The 22,274-nt window shown below is 43.3% G+C and overlaps 1 protein-coding gene across 2 annotated transcripts; it reads left to right on the top strand.

The window, feature by feature from the left end:
- Positions 1 to 82: 82 nt before the first annotated feature.
- dpf3 (double PHD fingers 3) lies at positions 83 to 22,189 on the top strand. Of its 2 annotated transcripts, XM_068708925.1 has the most exons (12): positions 83 to 144; positions 7,933 to 8,093; positions 9,299 to 9,406; positions 12,381 to 12,514; positions 12,666 to 12,761; positions 13,006 to 13,078; positions 13,527 to 13,568; positions 15,519 to 15,656; positions 15,867 to 15,995; positions 18,898 to 19,010; positions 19,739 to 19,820; positions 19,978 to 22,189. In XM_068708925.1, the coding sequence occupies exons 1-12, from the start codon at positions 113 to 115 to the stop codon at positions 20,043 to 20,045; spliced, it is 1,176 nt and encodes a 391-aa protein (XP_068565026.1). In that variant the 5' UTR covers positions 83 to 112; the 3' UTR covers positions 20,046 to 22,189. The 2 variants fall into 2 exon arrangements, with proteins under 2 accessions (XP_068565026.1, XP_068565027.1); XM_068708926.1 differs by lacking the exon at positions 13,527 to 13,568.
- The last annotated feature ends 85 nt before the right edge of the window (positions 22,190 to 22,274 follow it).

Here is a 22,274-nt window from a genome sequence, read left to right as displayed (position 1 = left end):
TTGGTCGGGAGCACAGTGCCCAGGACCGCATTGGCTGTTGTGTGTGTTTTTTTTCATAAGGGTCCCAAACTACACCGAGATTTGGAATATTACGTTACAGTCGTGCAGGAAAATGGCGACTGTCATTCATAATCCTCTAAAATCGTAAGTAAAATTCTATTTAAAAAAAATAAAACCATTCCTTTGTTTGATTGGATGTCGCGATCGGTCTATACAGGGTTAACCGCGCGCTTAAACGGGGAAACCACAAAATGAACACTTTCGCCGTGTACTTACAGGCAGTCTCCGTGTGTTATCCGCAGGTACCCCGATGCCTACTTGCTCTGTTGTGTAATACTAATATAAAGGCATGCACTCGTGCACAATCTGCAGAGGAAAAACATCTCCAACCCCGCGTGTAAATGTCCGCACTCCACACAGAAAGTTGCCATTGTCCACATTCTGCTTTACAAACACGGTTGACAGAAGTTTGCAAGCACGGCTTTCTTTGTCAGTGCTAGACGGTTGAATTTGCATAGATAATTCCATGCAATTAATGTCACAAAGCGCACATTGAGAGGCTCGACTCTCTCGCTCGCAGCGCGGCTCCCCGGGATTTCGCTGCGAATGTTACATGCAAACAATGGATTGCGGATTATATGTTATTTTACGGTATTTGTATCACATCGTGCGTGTAGAAGAACTCTGCGATGTAATTCAGATTTAGGGGGCGTGCAATATCCTTGAAGTTTACATTTTTAAAACTGTCAACACCACGCACACACTTAACGGTGTCAGTGTCTGATCCGGGTAATCAGCGCATGAACATTTTCTGATTTGTAGAGACATGAGATAATGTTACGTTTGAGATCATATGCAGAAATGGACAAATATGGGGGAAAAAAGCCAACTACTATGTACAATTTTACCATATTCCACACTAATTTACGAATGGAATAATTGTTAATTCTGAAACTAATTTAATAGACCCTCCCTCATGTCTCCCCCCTGTATTAACTGCCCCTGTAACTTCCAGCTATATTTCAGTCAATATTACTGAATGCATGTCTGTCTTCCTCATGGCTGACAGCAGATGTTTACCACTACGCATGAGGAATGTGCAGACAGCGAGACAAGTATCACATTATCTGTTGTGCAAGAGGCAATATCTATCCTTCTGATGGCGCGGATAAGTGTGGCCTATCTTTGCTTTCATTCAATTTCATTTTCGTAATAAGGTGCCCACCTAGGAAGTGTAAAGATATCTTTTCAACTGTTAAATATAATCAGTCATCAGCTGTACACCCAAGCTTCTTTTTCTTCTTTCTTTCACAGAACCATTAATGTGGTGAATAACATATTCTGTATTCATAATCAGAGGAAAGTAAAGGAGCATGAACTGTCTTCTAAAGTAGAGAGAGAACTCGCGATGCTCTTGTTTTGTGGAGCTCTTTGTTGACAACCAAGAGAGATTCCACTCTACACCCAGCAAGACGGCTCTAAGCTGCTGTATTCTACTGAAACAGATTAGGCTGTAGAGAATGTAGGTGTATGGGTTTTCCTGTGTGTGTGTGTGTGTGTGTGTGCGTGCGTGTGTGTGCGCGCGCGTCTGCAGTTGTGCATGCAGAGCGGCAGATTAGGAGCGTCCCAGTATTCTCCTGGGTCCATCTGTTGAGAGAGCGAGAGGTACATGTAAAGACAGACAGACTGATGGAGGAAGGGAACCCCATCTGCCCTTCATATATGACAGGATTCTCGCAGACAGCCTCCCCCCAACCCCTCCACCCCATCCAATATCTGCAAAAAATGGACAACAATATGTTTATGTGTAGGCGAGACTCGACCTACCAAAAACAGTCATAGCCCGTACCATAATACAAGGGAAACCTGTCGTGTAAGAGCTAATATTACTTAATGTGAGTTACCACCACGGGGGAGTAATGTTGCGATGTAGTTTTTTTTAGGCCGGAGAGTTGTGTGAGTCCACTGTCTGTTTGAAACAATGGGGCCACCTTGTCATCTGTCCTCAGGATGCGGCTGGTAAATCATATGCAGTCAATAAGGACGTGATAATAATCTTGCCCGCTCTGAAAAATGAATTTCACCCACCAGCTGCTTGCAGTAAATACGTCTGGCTCCCTCGACTCAGTCAGTCGTGTTTAGCGTGCATATTGCTTGATTTATTCAAACTATCTCTTTTTTTTAAATATATATATATATATATATATATATATATATATATATATATATATATATATATATACATACACAAAGACCTCTTTGTGATTGAACACTGGGTAGCTGTGTGGGATGGGACTTAATGAAGAGCTGACATGAGAAGTATTCAAATGAGCGACGTAATTCATATGCAGAGGTGTGTTTATGGGCACGTCATGTGTCCTTTTAGCTTCCTTTTTTTTTAATCATTCTGTTTGGGTTTGTAATGAACAAGAGCGCTCAGGTGGAAGGTGGGCTGGCTGTGTTTGCATAAGGATTGAAAGGATGTGGACTGAGATTTAGGGAAATGTAAACGAGATGATGTTGGTGTGTGTGTGTGTGTGTTGGGGGGCGTGTGTGGAGTTGTGTTTTTATTATGTGTGTTTTTTTTTTTGCATGTGTGGGCGGTTGTGTAGCTGGCCACCCCTCCCCCAATTTGCGTGAGAGGGAGCGTGGGTGAGTGATGGAGGGATTTTTTTTTTTTTTTTTAAAGGGTTGGGGGGGGTTCGGTTTGTCTGTCTGGCTGCATTTACTACATACATTTATACTACAACCCTCAGCACAAGGGTGAACTCTGGCCTTTGTCTGCCGGGGAATGGGAATGTCCGGGAATGGTTTCCAGGCACGGGGAATTAAATGTCCAGGAACATGTTTTACAGAACGCTCCATGCGGTGATCAATCCTGATTTTCTTTTCTCCCTTTTCTGCGCATGGAACTGGCACAAGGTCCTCTCTTTATGTTTTTTTTTTTTTTTTTTTGTATGCATGTGTGAGATGTCCGAGAGGATGGTGCAGAGATGAGACATGTATGTATGCATGTTATTCTCCACATAGAAAAATAGCATCTGAAATAAATCTGAATCAGGGTCTCCCCTTTGCAACACCCTCCCCTGCACTCTGCACCTTTCCCTTTTCATCCCCTTTGTGCATCTGTTTGCGCACAGACAAACGTGTGTGTGTGTGTGTGTGTGTGTGTGTGTGTGTGTGTGTGTGTGTGTGTGTGAGAGAGTGAGTGCGCCCGTGCGTACACACATCCGCGTGTTTGAGAGAAAATGAGTGTGACAGGGTTTGAAAGGGAACACGTGTGCCCCGGGACATATCGGGGCCCCTCCTCTTCCCTCCCACTCCCCCTCCTTGGCTCCTCCTCCTCCTCCTCCTCCTCTCTCTCCCCCCCCCCCCCTCCTTCCTCTCTGCTTCACCCCGCTGCTCGGCCTACAAAAGTGCCGTAACGACGCCTATCAGTGCCCACATGCTGTTGCCCTGCCCTGCATTTCCTTTGGGGCCTCCTACAAGTGGACTTCCTCTACCCTTACTGTCTTTCTCCTAATTTGTGGAGAACCCCCCACCACTCCCTGACACCACGAGTCGTGTTTCAAACGGTTCCTTTTGAGACGCTGCGCGTAAAGTCCGAGCAGATCTGCAAGCTTTGTTCGAAAGACGTGCCTGGTTGTTGGAGAGGCTTTTATTGTGAAAGCGTTAGAAGCTTATAATACAGTTCCCCGTTACTGTACCACTGACTCATTGTGCTGAATGAGGTCATGCTAACAACATTTAAACAGTTCATGCTGAGAAATGCGGTGCCTGGAAGGTCACACGGACTACGATCAGCTCATCAAAATGATGTACGTTAAAGGCACAGTGTATATAGTGTGATGGTGTAGTGGCCACTGAAATATTCTGACTTATACAGCAGCTAAAACCAGAGTTTGTGAAGCATTTAATGAAGACATTAACAGTTAAATAGACGAAGTGAATCGTAAAAGATGCGATAACTTTCAGGCGATCTGTTTTATCCCAGGATGTCTGAACATATTGAAGCACACAGAAGAACTACTGTTACATATGTTCATATAACATGAATGAACAACATTTAGTTAATGATATGAAAAGTTCCATGTCATAGTTTGAACCGTAGCTATAAATCATAGCACTTATGTCAAATGTCATATTAAATGCTAATACACAGAAGCAGAGCAATGTTTCAACACTACCTCAGCTCTACTGCACACACACACCTGCAAGAATGCCAACACACACACACACACACACACACACACACACACACACACACACACACACACACACACAGCTGGCTGGTGGTTGTTGCGGTGAAATCTAACGTTAAACCGTTTTTTGCAGATCACCGGAGGCTCTGTTAGTATTTCACTTTTATGTTCCTTTTGATGAACACTCAAAAGTGTCACACATTCAAATTTCATTCCCATCATAATGATAAGACATAAATAGAATATGTATTTTTACAGCCAGATGCTGATTTTGAGATGCTGCTTCAAAGTAGAGCGCTTAAATGAAATGATTGGCAAGATGTGATTAAACACCTCCGGCCTCGAGGCAAAATGTGTTTTTGTTTTGATGTTTTTAAGCGGATAAAGAAAAGCAACAATTGTTTTCTTCATCAGATAACCGGCATCTGAGTATTTTCTCAAGTGATTGAAGAATTATTTGATTTATAAAATGTAAATAAATAGTGGAAATGTGCTTTATGATCAATCTGACGTATTAAAATAGCGTTCATTTTAAATGACACCATACATGATAGACTAAACATTAACAACCCTCCACAGTTGAGAAGCTTTGAATTGTTGCAGTTTAATTTATGAATTGACAAATCGACTAATAGACGTCTCGCGTTTTCCGAACTTGTCGAAACAGGAAGGAGACGCTGTGGACGAGGAGGAAATGAGCGTGAATGTGGAGAGACGTGTGACAGTGGTTTATCATGCCACTGATGAGTTTCAGGGATTGTTCTATTAAGCGAGGAGGAAGAGAACGGTGCTGTGAGCAATACATAACTGACATATGTGAGTAAGATTAAAGGAGAGGAATGACCGCAGTCATCCCAACAGGAAGTCTGATTATAATAGAGCTAAGGATTAAGTTTGAACACCTACATGGTCACTAAGCTTTACCTCGATGAGCTTTTACATAGACACTTTGAAAAGACTGACCCACACACACACACACACACACACACACACACACACACACACACACACACAGACACAGCTCCTCTGTGCTAGTATGGAAGCAATTGAGACAATCACAGTGGTACACACACACACACACACACACACACACACACACACACACACACACACACACACACACACACACACACACACACACACAACTGCAGATCCCATCAGTATCCAGGAAGCTGTTGACCAGGAGGAATGTGTTCCCCGACCTGCAAAACTCCCCTTACATAAGCTCCATCGCTAGGATCAGCCATACAGTCGACTCATGGGTACAAACAGGAGCGCAGTAGAATCTCTGGTGATTGAATCGGGTTTGGGTGGCTACAGGGGGGGGGGGGGGGGTGGGTATCGGGACACGCAACCCGCAGACAGATGGTCTCGGAGGCAAAGAGACACACACGCATGTTTCTTTACTCTCACTTAACTAAACACCCCTCTCAGACAAAAGCACAGCAGGCAAACATGTAGGCACGAACGCTCGCTTATGTAAGAGTTTGTGAAGCCGCCCCGGGGACGTCACACAGACGCTTTGTTGCTGGAAATGTACAGGCGATACGGGACGACACCGGGAGGAAGAGAGGGAAGAAAAGTGGGGAAGACAGATGCCTGTAGGTGCACACACGCACACACACACACACACACACACACACACACACACACACACACACACACACACACACACACACACACACACACACACACACACACACACACACACACACACACACACACAGAGACAGAGTTCAGGCAACAAATAGTGAAAGCAGAGATAATGCTCCACCTCTGGGAATGTGAGTTATGTGACAGGACGTCTCTTCTGGAGATTTAGGTTTTGACTGGATCGACTGCTGGTGTCGTCGCACTGCAAAAACACGCGTCGCCAAAAAAACCACCAGCCGCCTTTCCTCGCTTCTGTCGGCCTCTCGACAACAACCATGGCCAGCAAACGCCACACGTGTTCTAGACCAGAATGTATGCGCAGACTACTATGCCGGACTATTACTACTAGCCGGTAGCAGTGACTTACTGGAATCTCCTCTGGTTGCCTAAATAATATACCATGACCAAGGCCACCGTACCGTCCTATTAATAATGTCATATCTTTTTGGCCTAATATGAGTTATATGAGTTATAATTGTTGCTTCGATACAATAAAAGATGATTTCACTTCTGGTCATGTTAAAAAACAACTGTCCGCCCTCAGTTTCTTTTTTTTTGCTCCGTGTGTCATTATTTTGTTGCCTTCTTCATATCTTTCATTTCCTCTTGTCAACCACAAATGGAGCAACCTCTCCATACCTGTCTCCCCTGAACTCTCCCCCCTTTCTCCTTCATCAGTACGTGCAATACCTCGCTCACTCTCTGCCGTTGTTCACTCCAACCTCTCACCCTTCTCCCCCCCCCCCCCCCCTCATCCTCTTCCTCCTCCGTCCACCCTCCGCTCCCTCCACCTTCCAAACACTGCACATCTTTGTGATATTCAGTGCGACCAGAGTGCTGGTCTTTGTCCAGCTTGGAATTCTTAACATATCTGTGCTCAGCAGACAGGGAGACAGACAGACAGACAGGCAGATAGACGTGTATGCACAGAGAGACAAGAGACAAGATCCTGCTGCTTACTCTGTCTCCCCAGCAGCGATACTGGTGGCATTCTTTTTTTTTAATTCACTTTTTTTTTTGCTCAGATATTAGCTCAAACGATGTCTGGTTGTAATATATATACTGAGGGCAAATTCTCCTCCGTGGCTGTCTCATTTAGTAAAAGTAACTAACCGGTGAACTGTGCCCAAAGAGGGTCGACTTGTTCAGTCCACTTCCTCTGGAGCGGAGCCATGTGTGCTCCTGCTGGCTCAAGATCAGACCCCACTAGAGCTATCTGTCCTTTATCTTCCTCTCTGGATTCCAGCGATGTCATTAAATTAAGAATAACCTACTCAAGGTGTAGATTTTATTTTTTGGCAAAAGAGAGTTAATCTTGTTTTTTCGGTCTGTCTCTAATGATGTTGTAGAAATCCTCCCTTTAGAGCGAGACTGTGGAGGTTAATAATGGCTCACACCCTGATTTAGACCCTGTCTTGTGTGTGTGTGTGTGTGTGTGTGTGTGTGTGTGTGTGTGTGTGTGTGTGTGTGTGTGTGTGTGTGTGTGTGTGTGTGTGTGTGTGTAGCCCATCTGTTGTGTGGACTTTGACTCCGGCACTCTCACTTGTCGATCAATTTGACGGGATGAAACATTTCTTCTTATCCTTATTCACCGTTTCCTGCTTGTGTTGACGGCCCTCATTGTGTGTAAAGATGTTCCTTTCTACTTCATGCTTTATCTTTATGTATGCAGCAAAACCAGAGTTTACACAACAAACTGCAAAATGTAGAGAGAAGACTGGGCGTGTTCTATTGAGCTGAAGTTAACCAGGACTGAACAGGCCCGCTCGTACTTTATTTTGCTGGCCGTACTAAATCATCAGCCGCCCAGCACATGTTATTGCCATTAACCATCCCAAAAATGTTAACATTTAGCTTATAAGACTTCAAGAGCAGGCATGACTCGGCGCACAGAAAGCAGAAATCAAAGCAGCATGCTGCAAATAGCTTAGATCAATGGCAGAAAGAGGACTGTAATGTTTCTGTGGGTAACTGGAGTCAGATGTTAAATGAAGGTGGCACTTCATGTAGAAGTACATGATTATGAGCCTGGTTCTGTCTATCTGACCACGTTCTCCGTCTGTCTGTCCGTCCTCAGGCTTGGCGACCAGTTCTACAGGGAGGCCATCGAACACTGCCGCAGCTACAATGCCCGTCTCTGTGCCGAGCGCAGCGTGCGCATGCCCTTCCTGGACTCGCAGACCGGTGTGGCGCAGAACAACTGCTACATCTGGATGGAAAAGTGCCACCGCCAGCCAGGTGGGAATAGTTTTTGACGTTTTGGGAAAATTGCGCTCATCACTTTCTCTCCCGAGAGTTAGATGAAAAGATAGATGCCTACAGCTAAGCTACAGCTGGTAGCCGTTTAGCTTAGCTTAGCATAAAGGCTGACAACAGGGGAAGACCTAGGGATTTCTTGTGATTGACAGGCAACCAATGTAGACTCTGTGAAGTTACTGTGAAATCTAATGTGCTTTAAAGGAGCTGGTCGCCAAATTTTTTTCATCTTTGGACAGGGCCAGGCCTGCCGTTTCACCCTGTTTCCAGTCCTTATGCTAAGCTAGGCTAACTAGCTAGTGGCTGTGTATTTAACACAACAAGAGTGGTGTCAATCTTCTCGTCTAACGCTCAGCAAAAATACATAAATATGTATGCATATAAAGGATTTCATGTAAAGATCTCCTCCCTCAATTGAAAAAAAAAAAAAAAGCAAGTCACCTCATCTTTTGTTCATTACATGAGTGACCACTTGCTGATTTATCACGCCGTCAGAATGCACATCTGGGTCGCCTGTCCAGCCAAAGGGAACAATCCGCTCTTTACCGAGAGCTGGACACAAATAGCCTGTTCTCCATCTTGTATGCAAAGCCCTTCAGGCCACACCCTATACTTTGTGGCAGACCTAACTCGCATTATATGAATTTATTCTGAGTTCATCCCTACCCCCTCCTTCTCTTTATTTTTCCTCTGCTCATGCTGACAGAGGAAATAGCTCATTCCCCTCCATCTCTGTCTTCATCTCCGTGTGATGAGACACAAAGTTACCAACTCATTCGATTCAAGCGCAAGAAGGCCGCTTTTCTGAAATAGTGACAAAGCACATATTTCAATTGTTATCTACCTCGACATTACGCTGTAGTTCTACACTGATATGATAAAGAAGCCACAAGTTTTATGTGAGTTTCTGGAATCTGAGCAGGATTTTTCGGAATATGTGGACCATTAGCCTGAGCACTGAAAGTGAGACATATTAAGTGTCAGGGAAAAAAGACCAGTCCACTGTGTGTGTGTGTGTGTGTGTGTGTGTGTGTGTGTGTGTTTGTAGTGGTCTCAATGTAAGTTTTGTTAAAATGGTAAGCCTGCCAATGGTTGTTAAAATTCTTCCTGTGTGCATGTGTGTACGCCAATATTTATGAACGTGTGTGTGTGTGTGTGTGTGTGTGTGTGTGTGTGTGTGTGTCCAGGCCAAGCAGCAGGACAGATGTACACCTATCCTGCTCGTTGCTGGAGAAAGAAGAGGCGACTCCACCCTCCCCTGGATCCTCAGCTCCGCCTGTGTGAGCTTCGACTGGGTAAGACAAACAAAGCACACGTGCGCACACACACACACACACACACACACACACACACACACACACGGCCATGCAGCACATTGACATGCATGCAGAGTGAACGGCAAAGCCGCAGGAGTATCGACCCACAGTTACACAATGAAAGCCACTTTAACCGGTGCGGCCGCTCCTTTTTGTTGGTCATCGTCGTATACCTAAATGCACATGTGCATTGTGTGCCCTCTGTGCTCTTGTGTGGCTGCACAGAGCTTTAGGCGTGCTCAGTGGCGTTAATGTTCGCTATCTGACCATCTGGCTCTGGTTAGCCCTTCTCTCTCGCCAGGTCTCCAGGTTCATTCTTTCCCCTGAATCAATACCTCCTCTCACTGTTCTCTGGCAGTAGAGACACACACACACACACACACACACACACACACACACACACACACACACACACACACACACACACACACACACACATGAGCGCACAAACACCCCCACACATGACTCTCGCTCTCTGTTGCAGCACAGAAGCACCCTAACTGGGCCTCTATAATCATTTGTCCATGAGGCATTAGAATGTAAGTGAGTCTTATGAGGTTTTTTATGTGCGTGTGTGTGTGTCTGTGTGTGTGTGTGTATCCATGCATGCATATGTGTGTGTGTTATGGGGGGTTTTAGCAAAGGAATGCCTCAGGAACCCGATAAGTGGGAGACATAAAGGGGAGTCTTTGTATCTGCTTTGCCACACTATTGTTTCCACCTTGCTGTCTTCCAGACGCAATATAATACTCCAGAGTGTTCCACCAAGAACGATTCAGCTTTAAGCACAAGGGGCATTTTCAGGAAAAAAAAAACTAGAGAGAAGAAACTCTCCAGAAGCAACCACCTAACTAAAGTACGTGGAGGGAAAGAAAACTAGCGTTACACTGTAGTTAACCAGAGCAGGACAGCCATTGTAGGGTGAAAGAGTAGACGTCTCCAGTTTAGTTTTTCAGGGATCCATTTCTTCAGTTTGGCCCAGATATTTATCATAACACGACAGAGGAATGTGAGTGCTCCCCTTTCAGACTTTTTGGAAACGCTTTATGTTTATTTAATGCTTCCTGAGCAGAGAGGTTTGGCTTTTGTGTGAAGATACACAGAGGTTCTGTCACAAGGTTACTTTGAAATCGTTTTGAAAGCGGAATCTTAACTCCTTGTTTTGTACGTTAGATCCTCTGCTTCTTGTTCATGCCGTTGTTAAGTGGACATGACTCAGCGGCCATTTTGCTTCCCTCAGTATAAACTCCATTTAATCTAATGAGGGTTGTAAAAAAGCAAGCAAACCCCAACGCAGGGCTGTAGTACTCGAGTCCGGTCTCAAGACCACTTTTTCGAAGTCTTGTACTCGTCTTGGTCTCTGGTTGTTGATTCGGGATCAGTTGTACAGGAAGATTCTTCCAACAGATGCGTGAAAAAAAAAAAAAATAGCCCTCCGCCTCTTTCTTAACATACTTGTAGAAATCTGTAATGGTCGTCAAACCATTCTATGAATGAATTAGTTTCATGTTAGAAGATCAATATTGTTTATAGATAGATTATATCTGTCCGTCCGAACTCCCTAATCACTATAACACCACGGGGAAGACACTATTATCTATTATGTTCTTGAACAGGACTCAATTTTTTCTGGACTTGGTCTCGACTGCCTTTAGACTTGGTCTTCACTTGGACTTGACTGGACCTGGTCTTGTACTTGACTTGGTCTTGACTACAGCCCTGCCTCCATGTCTCCTCCTAAATGTCCACTTCTTTCAAATCCCACACCTCCAGTGTGAAAACGTCAGCTTTCCGTAAGAGATTTAAGTCTTAAGCCCAAACCCAGATAATGACCTCATCAGGCTTTATTTTCTCAAACCTTGGAAAGCTTCTCCAGAAGAGCTATAATCTCTTCTGCCCCATAGAAGAGACTCTACAAACTGCTCTCACGGGCTGAGTAGAACTGACCTCCATGGGTGGAATCGGTGGAGTGCCCCTTTAAGGTCAGCGGTGGATCCAGATCAATATGATATGTGAGCATGTGTGGATGTTTGTTCGTATGGGCTTGGGGGTGTGGGGCGTTTCTTTGCTTTTCGCTGGCAGAGCAGAACATTCAGCTCCACATTCTCCCCACCACGTTTGTCCTGGAGCGTCAAGGGAGGGGTGAGGAGGTTAAAAAGGGGAAGGAGGGCAAAGAAAATGGGAGGGGGCGAGGAAAGCAAGCAGTGTAGGAGAGGAGGGAGGGTGTCAGCAGAGAACGGAGGTGAAGGAGGAGCCGTATATATGTTGGGTTGGGGGGGGCTGTGGTGAGGGATACAGAGTGGGGGACTGTCCTGTCTGTGCCAGCAAGTCAACCTACACAAAGAAATGAGAGGAGGAGGAGGAGGAGGAGGAGGAGGGAAAAGAGGAGACCCAGCAGTTCTGTATTCAATAAGAACATCTCACACACTCCCCGCTGTTCTTATCACAGCCCTTCTTTCATTCTGCTCTGATCCCGGTGTTAAGAGTTCAAAGACGAGCTAGTAGTTCACCTCCACGGAAATGAATAAAGAGAGAGGAAGAAAGACCAAGAGCAGATGCATGAAAGAGAGAGAGACCGGAGATGTAATTCAGGCCTGTGAGCAGTGTTTTCTTGTTTAGGTTCAGTATTTCCTCTTCTCTTACTGTGCACCTGGTGCCACTGTTACTAAAGCTCCCTTTTACATGCAGAGGCAGCACTCACACAATGTCCACATTGATGCATTTTCTCTGCTTTGGTCCTGCAGACAGCCAGGAGAGAACACTTATACAAATTTGAGTGTTGTGTTTAATGTGGTCAGCAAACAAATGAGAAATTGTAAAAAGAAATTGCATTGGAAAAGACATTGGCTCAGACACACACACACACACACACACACACACACACACACACACACACACACACACACACACACACACACACACCTCTTATTCTCTTCTGTCATCACCTCCTCAGAAGCCGAGCTGGCCCCCAAGCGCGAGGTGCCCCCAGGGGAGGCCACAGCCTTGGAGGCCCTCCTGAGGGGGGACAGCCTGCTGGAGAAAAAAAACAACATCTGTAAGGAAGAGGAAACATTGCTGGAAATACAGGTATTTTGTCACACATTATGTACAGTATCATACATTATTAATGTATATCTACTGCCAAAATATGAACCCATATCTCCCCGTATTACTTCTTTCCAACCTCTTTTTACTTTTACCTAACCCTTCCCACTATGTGTGTGTTTGTGCTCCGTAGAGAGTTCTGGAGGCGGAGGAAAACGGGGACGGCCTCCATGATGATGAAGACTTTGAGCAGGATACCCCAAAGAGAAAGAACAGAAACAGAGGCAAAGTGAGTGTTACAGACCAGAGACCCAGCATGTGTGTGTGTGTGTGTGTGTGTGTGTGTGTGTGTGTGGTGTCAAAGAGAATAGTAACACAGTTTCATCAATACAAAATATATTTGTATAAGTCTAAAGACGTATACACATTTCTGTAACGTACAGTATGCTGCGAATTAAATATAAAATATCCTAAATTTCAACATTCACACACTGGAGGTTTAAACATCAGACGGGTGTTGCGTTTCCTTTCAGAACAGAGGATCCAATCGCAGGAGGACAGAACCCGTAAACATCGACGACCAGGACAAACCTTACGTCTGTGACAGTAAGGGAAAAGGAAACCTAATTATTTGTACATCATGTGCCCTCGTGTGATCAGTGTCACTATTTTTTGCTTTACATACTAGTTTACCTAAATTCAGAGCGTTTCCTAAAGCCCAAGTGGGTGGAGAAACTCTCTGCTCCTTAGATCTGGCATTACCCAAGTTAATTCCTTTATGATGTATCAGGAAACCCTTTTCTACAAGCTTGTTCCAAAGTCTTAGCTTCTATAAACAGACAAATCCAGCAGACGTTCTCTCTCTCAATGCTAGCCCCCCTCTTCTTCTGTCCTAAGAGCTGTGCTCTGCAGCATGAAGGAAGAGTTTGCCGTTAATCCAGACCTGACTAGCCACGCTGACTTGACTGAGCCCCAAACAAATGAATCTCATCCTCATTTTGTGTCTTGTGCTGTCTTTCCTTTATTGTTTGCTTTTGTGTCTTCTCTGTTCCAGATAAATACAAACAAAAGCATAACTCAAAAAAGGCTGAAGAAGGTATCTGAACCTGTCGCCATCTTGTCCTTCTAGGGGCTCCGTGAACTGTCTTTATATGATTGGCTTTTTTTTTTTTTTTTTTTTGCTCATGGGCATCCGGTTTGGGAATGGCTGACTGAATGCTAATCCCTCTGGAGATATCTAACACTTTAAGTGCTTTATGCTAGTCCATTTTCCTGAATTCAGTGCGAGCATTGCATGAAACTAACGCTGTGTGCCTTAATGCTTGCATATTGCAAGGAATGCACCAAATGATGCCTAAGCTGCAGCTCCACTAATGTCCCAACGAGGGATGCATGTTTCTGAAGGCCGCACTAGCTGTGATGTGATCCACAGGCGTAGCCATTGTAGAAGTGTTCACACTGGGTGGACTTTCTTAATATGTTTCATATGGATCAGGTTTTAACTGTGGGCTTGGATTGGCAGTGAGTTTACAGGTGAAGCTTTGGAGCTTTCTGGTGAAAAAAAAAAAAAATGGCTGCAGAATTTTCTCTAGCAAGAAAAGCAGCATAAATATAATAAGAAACTTCTATGATGGCTACAGCTCTAACGTGTTCTACATGGACCCCCTAGAGCTACTACAATATTAGACTGTAGATTATAGTTTTATTCATGAGCGCATAAATGCTTCCAAATCCTGTTTTTATATATTAGACTTGTGACTTCCTTGGCTTCACAGTGCAGCCACGGCAGGATAGAGACAGAGCGCAAAGCGTCATACTAAAAAACAACTGCCCACAAGGAGGGGAAAAGAATCAACCCCACAATATGCAACCAAGGGCTGAAATGTTAACAAAAAGCCCGTAGCTAGCTAAAAACATCATATATCAGCATGCCAAGTAATTATATTGACACCCTATGTCTACCAGGGGTGCAGTTGAGTACTAAAATGATGATGGAACAAGTTTAGCAAGATGTTAGCTAAGTGTTAGCTAAGTGTTAGCAAGATGTTAGCAACTGTTAGCAATATGTTTGCAAGATGTTAGCAAGATGTTAGCTAAGTGTTAGCAAGCTATTGTAGTTAGCTTAGGCACTTGCAAACATAATACTGCATAACTCTCTGATTTATCCTCATTCCTCTATTACAGAAGTTGCATACTGTCAAAATGTTTAACTTAACTTACAGAAATATAGTTAGCCTAGAACTGACAGTTGGAGAAAAAGCTTGCTGCACTGTACTTAGTGTCAGAATTGCACAGTTTTGACATTTTTCCTGAGATGTCTTTTTTTGGGGGGGTTCTGGGTAGTGCATCCCAACACACAGCAGCTTTTAGGCAATTTTCAATTGTTTGCTATCAGACGAAAGTGACAAGTAGGCACATTCACGCAAGACATAGTCAACGGAGAGCGATGAATTGTTTTCCCCTGCGTAGTGGGCGGGACAAGTAAGCAGGACTTGAATGCGCTCTGTCTCTATAAAAAGATGCCATAGTTTTAACCTGTTACTTTCTGGTAATATCTGTTTTTTGATTGTTTTAACAGTCGCAGGTCTGTTGTGTCATGTCCCCATATCTAGTTTTCCTTTCATTAGACTTCCTTGTGAAATACTTTGAATTAGGATTTTCTTTTTTAGATAAATGCCTGATTTGATGTTTGCTTTATGTCCTGCCTTAATTAATGTTTCAAATTATTTAAATCATAAAACCATTTTGTAGGCGTTAAATATGTAGTAGATAAAGCTCTTCGCTCACTGTCTCAGCAGCAATAATTGATCCTCTCAACAACTCTGTCTTAAACTAATGGCTACATCCCATTTTTATTCACATAAAATTACTGTAAAACAGTGCAAATCATCAAACATAAATACTAACAGTTCCTGCAAATTGATATAATGTTATATTTCAATTAAGACAGGGATGACAGATGCCTTTGAGCAGACTCGACTACTCTACAGTATATTGCACAAGGTTTTACGTGTCTCTAATGGACCTTTTGATGTTTTATCTGTAGTCTGTGGAAAGCGCTACAAGAACCGGCCCGGCCTGAGCTACCACTACACCCACACTCACCTGGCAGAGGAGGAGGGTGAGGAGGAGAAGGAAACGGAGAGGTCCCCGTCTCCTCCATTTAGCGCCGACAACCACAAACGTAAGCTGCAGGCTAGCATTTGATTACATAGCCCGTCAAAAAGTTTCAGTAAGTGCTAGCTCAGGACAGAGACTCCCCGATGTACGCAGTCACACACTCGTACAATTTCCCAAATCACGGTTTGTGGGAAAGCAGATGGCCTCGAGCTGTCAGACAATGAATGGCAGCTCATGTGTCCTTCTGTTTACATGTGTCTGTTCCTGCCAACAGCTCAGAAGGCCGCGGATGGCTCCATCATCCCCAACGACTACTGTGACTTCTGCCTGGGAGACCAGGACTCCAACAGGAAGACGGGCCAGGCCGAGGAGCTGGTGTCCTGCTCTGACTGTGGACGCTCCGGTGAGTCTCCATTCGCCCCAACATGCAGGATTTCCATCAAAGCTCCAGATCCTTTGTTGACGTCAGCATTAGATGCAGACCATGAGTATTTCTCCTTCCAATCAAATTAGCGGAAAACAAATAAACATATTTCCCAAAATCTCAAACTCTTCCTTTAGGAAATAATTGAGATGTTTGGAAATTAGTTGTTTGTCAGTGTCATACTTTAATTTGTGTCTACTACACATCTCATTTTGTTTCTTTTTACCTACTTTTTTTATCCACAATCTTGTTTGTGTCTGTTCCTCGCTTCCTTGGGATGTTTATTTTCGTTACATGGACTTAATTGGTGCTTCCTTAATGGCCACAAATGTGGAGCAGTTCAGATTATTAATTACATATCTTTTGGAATCCTCGTCGATAAACTATACTATTATTATAAACTTTGCATTAACATCCACACAGTTCATTCTAGTTCAATTATTCCGTGTCATCTTCTGTTCAAACCAACCTGTGTCTTTACCTGGTGATGTAGATCTGATGATGCGTTCATGCCGTGCAGTGAATTGAGCTTTCGTGTTGCCGCGGTGTCTTTTCAATGGGTTGTCAATGAGTCTCGTAGACCATCCAAAGTGAGAGCCGATTGCTGGAGCTTTTTGCAGTTTCCCTCCTAAAGATAATATTGATCCGCTACTTGCTTCCTTCCATCCTGCATGCCTCTCCATGTCAACCTCGCCCATCAGTAAGGGCTTCTGCCTTTAGACGACATGCATATTCACTCTTTTGTTGCTCAGTTTTCACGCATTACTTTGTGGCACTTTTGGCTGCATTTTTGTCCCCCCCCCCCCCCCCCCCCCTTTTTTTTTCTTCCACACTCGCCAAAGCCACCTCTGCTGGATATCTCAGCAAAACATTTTCTGGAATCAGCTCAAACGTCTTGCGTAGTAAGAGGGCATTCATTTCAACGAGTGAGATGCTTTCTTGCTACGGTAGACTTTGTTAGAACAGCTGCGAGAGTGTGTGGCCTTGTCTGTGTTGCTCTGACGCTGATGTTTTCATGGTAGCTGGAAGAAGAGGAGGGAAGAAGCATGGGAGGAAGCCGAGTGCTCTAGAGGAATTGTTCGGCAGCGCGTCAGACAGCGAGGCCTCCACCTTTCATGGCTTTGAAGACGCAGAGCTGGAAGACCTTATGATTTCAGACAATGGTGATGCTGTAGCCGTCAGCTGATGACGGGACTTCCTGACTACCTGGACCTCGTGACAATAAAACCAATTATCTGATTAAATGTTTTCATCGCGGGAACTCTGGAAGACTGGACCACAATGACAACTTGCCTTGAAGATCTCCAGATTTATTTTTTACTTTTTTTAAAGATGTAGGAAGCGCATTCCTTCAAAAAACATCTTTTTCTTGGAAATGTTGCCTCCGATGGATAAAGTGTCATTTTTTTTTTTTTACCAAGGTCGGACCATGGTTCAGACATTTTCAATTTTTCATAAAGCAACAATAATCTCCTCACACCTGCTTGCGTAAGATAATCAAGATCACAAACTAATCTTCAGAGCTACGTCCTAATTAAATCTGGACTGAAAAGCTTAATAGCAGACACGGTGGACCAGAGAAAAGAGGAATAAATTACATGAGTGGTCGCTAATGTGGCGGGGGGAGGGATGAGCGTGGACTCTTGAGTCACTCCATTGGCTAAAGAGGACAGGTAGCCGAGAGGTAAGAGCCAATCGGCACTCCATTGCTCCTCTCTGTCTTTACGGACAAGATCTTTTCTTTTGTTAGTAGACGTTGAGTAGAAATTACTTTTTCTACAGCCTCACTGTGTGGTATCCCTTTAAGACGACAGGCCGTCTTTTTAAACTGCCGCATCTTATTTCTACCTGACCTGTAATTCCTCAGTTTAATTTAGGAGGCAGGCAGCAGCTGAAACCTTTCTGCTCAGATCACATTTTGTCTTCATTCACCCATCGCAGGCTGACGAATGTTTTCCATGTTTCTGGCTGCTTTCCCAGTCCAGATGTAAATCCTTCATTATGGCTCGTTCATGGCTCATTGATACCCCATTGATATCAGGGTCACGCAGATAACCGTGTGTACGAGAGGCCGACAGCACCGTGAAGCTGTGGGGAGGCTACAAAAAGACATCGACAGTAGCTGCAAAATGTTTGTTATTCGATTTTTAAATGTGACATATACCAAAAATATCATTCTTTTTGAGTTGTCACAGCTGTGCATTTTTTTGGGAGGATGATGAAATACTGCTTGGCTCTGTTTTCCTGCGCGCACACACACACACACACACACACACACACACACACACACACACACACACACACACACACACACACACACACACACACACACACACATCACGGCTCGTGTTTTGTTCTCCAGACGTATAATCACTTGACTGCTTTTGATGCTGCATTTCATCCAGCTGTACAGGCTGTCAGCACTATGGGGTGCAATTACAGGCAGAGTTAACACTTACTGCTGTCTCTGGTGAAGACAGAGCAATCTTCTCCTAAATTACTTTTCAATCGCTTCCATATCTTTTTTTTTTTGTTTTTACTCCAGATGACCATTTTATACCTATAAAGAAAGCATAATAGCATTTTATTTTATATTTTGCAATTGGTTATTACAAATAGTTTTTTGCTAATTATTAACATAGCCTGAAGAAAGCACTGGGGCAATACTGCTCTTTATGGATGATTTAAATATCAGTCTTTGTCTGTTGCAATTCAGAGCTCCTGCAAATGTGTCTCTCAGCTATCACATACAAATCACCACTGACATTGTTTTGTAAACTCTTCTGGCCATCCACTCTTGTCACCCCCTTCCTTCCTTCCTCCCTTCCTTCTTTCCTTCCCTCTTCCCTTTTCTCGCCTGCCCTCACCATCCCCCCTGCAGGTCACCCCACATGTCTGCAGTTCACTGATAACATGATGCAGGCAGTGAGGACGTACCAGTGGCAGTGCATAGAGTGCAAGTCCTGCAGCCTCTGCGGCACCTCAGAGAACGACGTACGTATTGCTGTAGCTGAGGGACGTCTTCTATTGTCCTCTGTGGCTTTGAAGCGCACCAAATTTGACTCGCTTTCCTTTTTAATGATGTGACCTTTCCAGTGTCAGCACTCAGCCTGTCAACGGCAATACATACTTGCCAAGCGGATATTATATGTGACAAGTCAGCCGTGATGCGATGGGTATTTTTTTTAATGATGTGTTGTATAACAGCGAAAAATACATGTTTTACTCTTTTTGGATCATAAATTCATGGGATACATTTATATGTGTTGCACCATTTTATACAAATCTACAGTGATTTGCAAGATAAGATAAGAAGATAATTATGTTAACACTAAAAGAGGACTTCAACTTTAAGGTAATACATACCCACCACAGCGACAAAGGCGTATCATATAAGGTTGCATGTTACCGACCACGTTTTGGACAGACGTAGCAGAAGTTCGGGCGTAAAGACTTCTCTTCGAAGCTGTCACAAGATGTTTTGAAAGCTCACAGTGCTACTTGCCAGACCTCTTTTTATAGCTAATAAATGCCGCAACATAATGTGGGTCACATTTATAGCAGTATTGTAAAACCGATTTACTTACTCCAGCACATATATCCGTTTCCAGGCAGAATTCATGCTTATTTTTTCTGCCCCCTGTACACACATATATATATATATATATATATATATAATATAATATAATAATTAAGATGTTGATGGTATGTTGCTAATGCAGGACCAGCTGCTGTTCTGCGACGACTGTGACAGAGGATACCACATGTACTGCCTGAAGCCTCCAATGACCAAGCCTCCAGAAGGTACAGCAGCCACTCTCACAGGTTTTATTATACATGAGCGTGTTGATACTATATATGTCATGTGCTGTATGTTTGAGAGAGACTACAAGCTAAGGCTATATATGGAAAAAAAACGGCAAGGAGGACAACGATTTCAGCCTCTTCTCTTTGTCTGCAGGGAGCTGGAGCTGTCACGTGTGTCTGGACCTGTTGAAAGACAAGGCCTCCGCCTATGGAGAGGCTTAACTTCCTTGGACATTCTTCTCAACACACACGTACACAAAAAATATATATATATATATATATATATATATATATATATATATATATATATATATATATATATATATATATATATATATATATGTACCTATACATTAACTGTCTGACATACCCAACACGTTAGCAAACACGTTCTCTCAGATAGAATCAAACACACAGATACACTCTTTCACACACACACTCCAGTGCATTAGCAGGCTCAGGGCGGTTTCCTGTCTGAGGCGCAGTGATCTTTGACCTCTCATATAGCCGAGCAACACTCCGAACGGCATCAACATGCAGTCTCGACCATAAGTCGGCTAACGGCGCTAACGGCAGGTCTGCCGTTCAGTCATCTCTCTACCTCACCACTCAGCAGACGGCAAAAAAAAAAAAGAAGCCAAAAGCAAGATTGATAATGGCCGATACTGTGTAGTACACGTGTATGTGAAATACATGCTCACCATAAACCAACCGCGGATGTTTTCAATTCATTGGAGTATGATTTGGAAGACGTTTGTCGCAGACCTTCTGCTGAGGCTGTTTCACTTGCTGATCCAGCTCCGCAGTGGGTTTGACTAATGTTTGTTTAAATGTTTCTCTACTCCTCTCCTGTGTTTAGACTTTACAGTGACATTCCTTCTTCATATCTGGACAGACTCAATGTTAGTTATGCCACCTTTCACAGGTTTTTGTCAAGCTCGGTGAAATTTACATCCTGCGCTAAGAGGAAGCGGAGCGATAGAACTGCCTCGGCTATCATTCTTGTCGGAGCGTGGTGACATTTCTAATCCACTGTCTGTCTTTTGTATCCCTGCAGCCACTAGGATACCCCGGTGCTCAATATGACACTTTACAAAAAAAAATAAAAAATTGTAACATTTCTTCACATAGATAATGTTATTATTTATTTATTGGTCCAATGTTACTGTCAAGAAGATCATTGTTACTGTAAATCAGTGGTTCCCAAACGGCCCCTCTCCCGCCACACCCAAACACATAAATGTATTGAATTTTTATTAACTGGTAACAATACTGAGGAAACTATTAACAAAAGGAGATGAAATATATTTAAATAACATATGAACACAAACTGCATTTTTGTTTTTTACAAAGGCTTTTATTTTTTAAAGGTTCTGACCTCAGACTCTTAATACAGAACATCACCCTCACACATGTCCCATGTAGCTACATTGCTTCAGCATGTGGACAAAATCCCAAAACTGGACAGTAAACCATAATTGGAAAAATGCTTTTCAATGAACGGTCAATTAATACCTTTTATTAGTTACACCTCTGTTTCATTTCAACATATTCTGCTGGTGAATAAGGTTTGTTTGCCGTCTGTGGTTTCACTCTTCTTTTTGTGTGGCCCTTTCAATACCTCTGCGCCCCTCTAGAGGGCTCCACCCTACAGTTTGGGAACCATTGCTGTTAATTAAGCAGAGAAATGTGTGTAGAATCCAAACTATTTTGAACAGACAGTGTGGTGAATCATATAAATGTCCTGAGTAAGCAGTGATGAGTCCTGTCTGGAAGTTAACACAGGTTATATGAGACTTCAGTACAGTTTTTATGCAGTTACAGTGCAACCAGAATATACTCTGGGCATTCTTCGATTTGTATTACGACATGAGTAAGGTGGATATGTTCAATTGTAACGTGAAATCTTGCGCCATCAATGTAATTTATGTTTTTTTTTTACAGAACAGATTTGGTAGCATTAATCTAATGATCATGAAAAGGAAGAACCATCAAGAATAAGCTCAAAACTAACCAGAAAAAGCCCTTAAAGCACACATAGTGTGCCAGCCTTCACAGGATATCACAATCTGCATTTGTGGTTGTTTTTTTTTTTTGTTTTTTTTAGTGTGAGTTTGTATTTGATATTACTTTTCCACAGACAATCATGAGCTAGTGTAGATACAGTACATCATGTTAATAATATGAAGATGGTTTTATTGTGTTGTTCCATGGCGGGTGTAAGGACCCTTTGTGTCTTCCTTTTAAACAAATCTCTTGGATGTCATTCTTATTCGATGCCATCACCTTCCGTGATTTAACATGCGTGTTGTATTTCGTTAAAGTAAATGTTGTGTTTTGTGTTGAAATAAAGACTTTTTTTTTTCCATTAGTCTCGTTTCTTTGCTTGTTGTCTATGAATTGTATCTTCAGGTTCACATTTTGCCTGTGAAATACATTCACAGAAATACT

The sequence above is a fragment of the Cebidichthys violaceus genome, unplaced genomic scaffold (genome assembly GCF_023349555.1).
Source record: "Cebidichthys violaceus isolate CVI_PGR_0920_01 unplaced genomic scaffold, fCebVio1.0.p SCAF_14, whole genome shotgun sequence".
In the NCBI taxonomy this organism is placed as follows: Eukaryota; Metazoa; Chordata; class Actinopteri; order Perciformes; family Stichaeidae; genus Cebidichthys; species Cebidichthys violaceus.
The sequence above is the reverse complement of the archived record's forward strand: the minus strand, read 5'-3'. Positions and strand labels throughout refer to the sequence as shown.

Bases quoted from the DNA above. Each gene is read 5' to 3' on its own strand.
- dpf3 (XM_068708925.1), top strand. From the start codon at position 113: ATGGCGACTGTCATTCATAATCCTCTAAAATC. The intron at 9,407-12,380 runs GTAAGACAAACA...TCACCTCCTCAG, and splicing joins CCTGTGTGAGCTTCGACTGG to AAGCCGAGCTGGCCCCCAAG. The intron at 15,657-15,866 runs GTAAGCTGCAGG...TCCTGCCAACAG, and splicing joins TAGCGCCGACAACCACAAAC to CTCAGAAGGCCGCGGATGGC.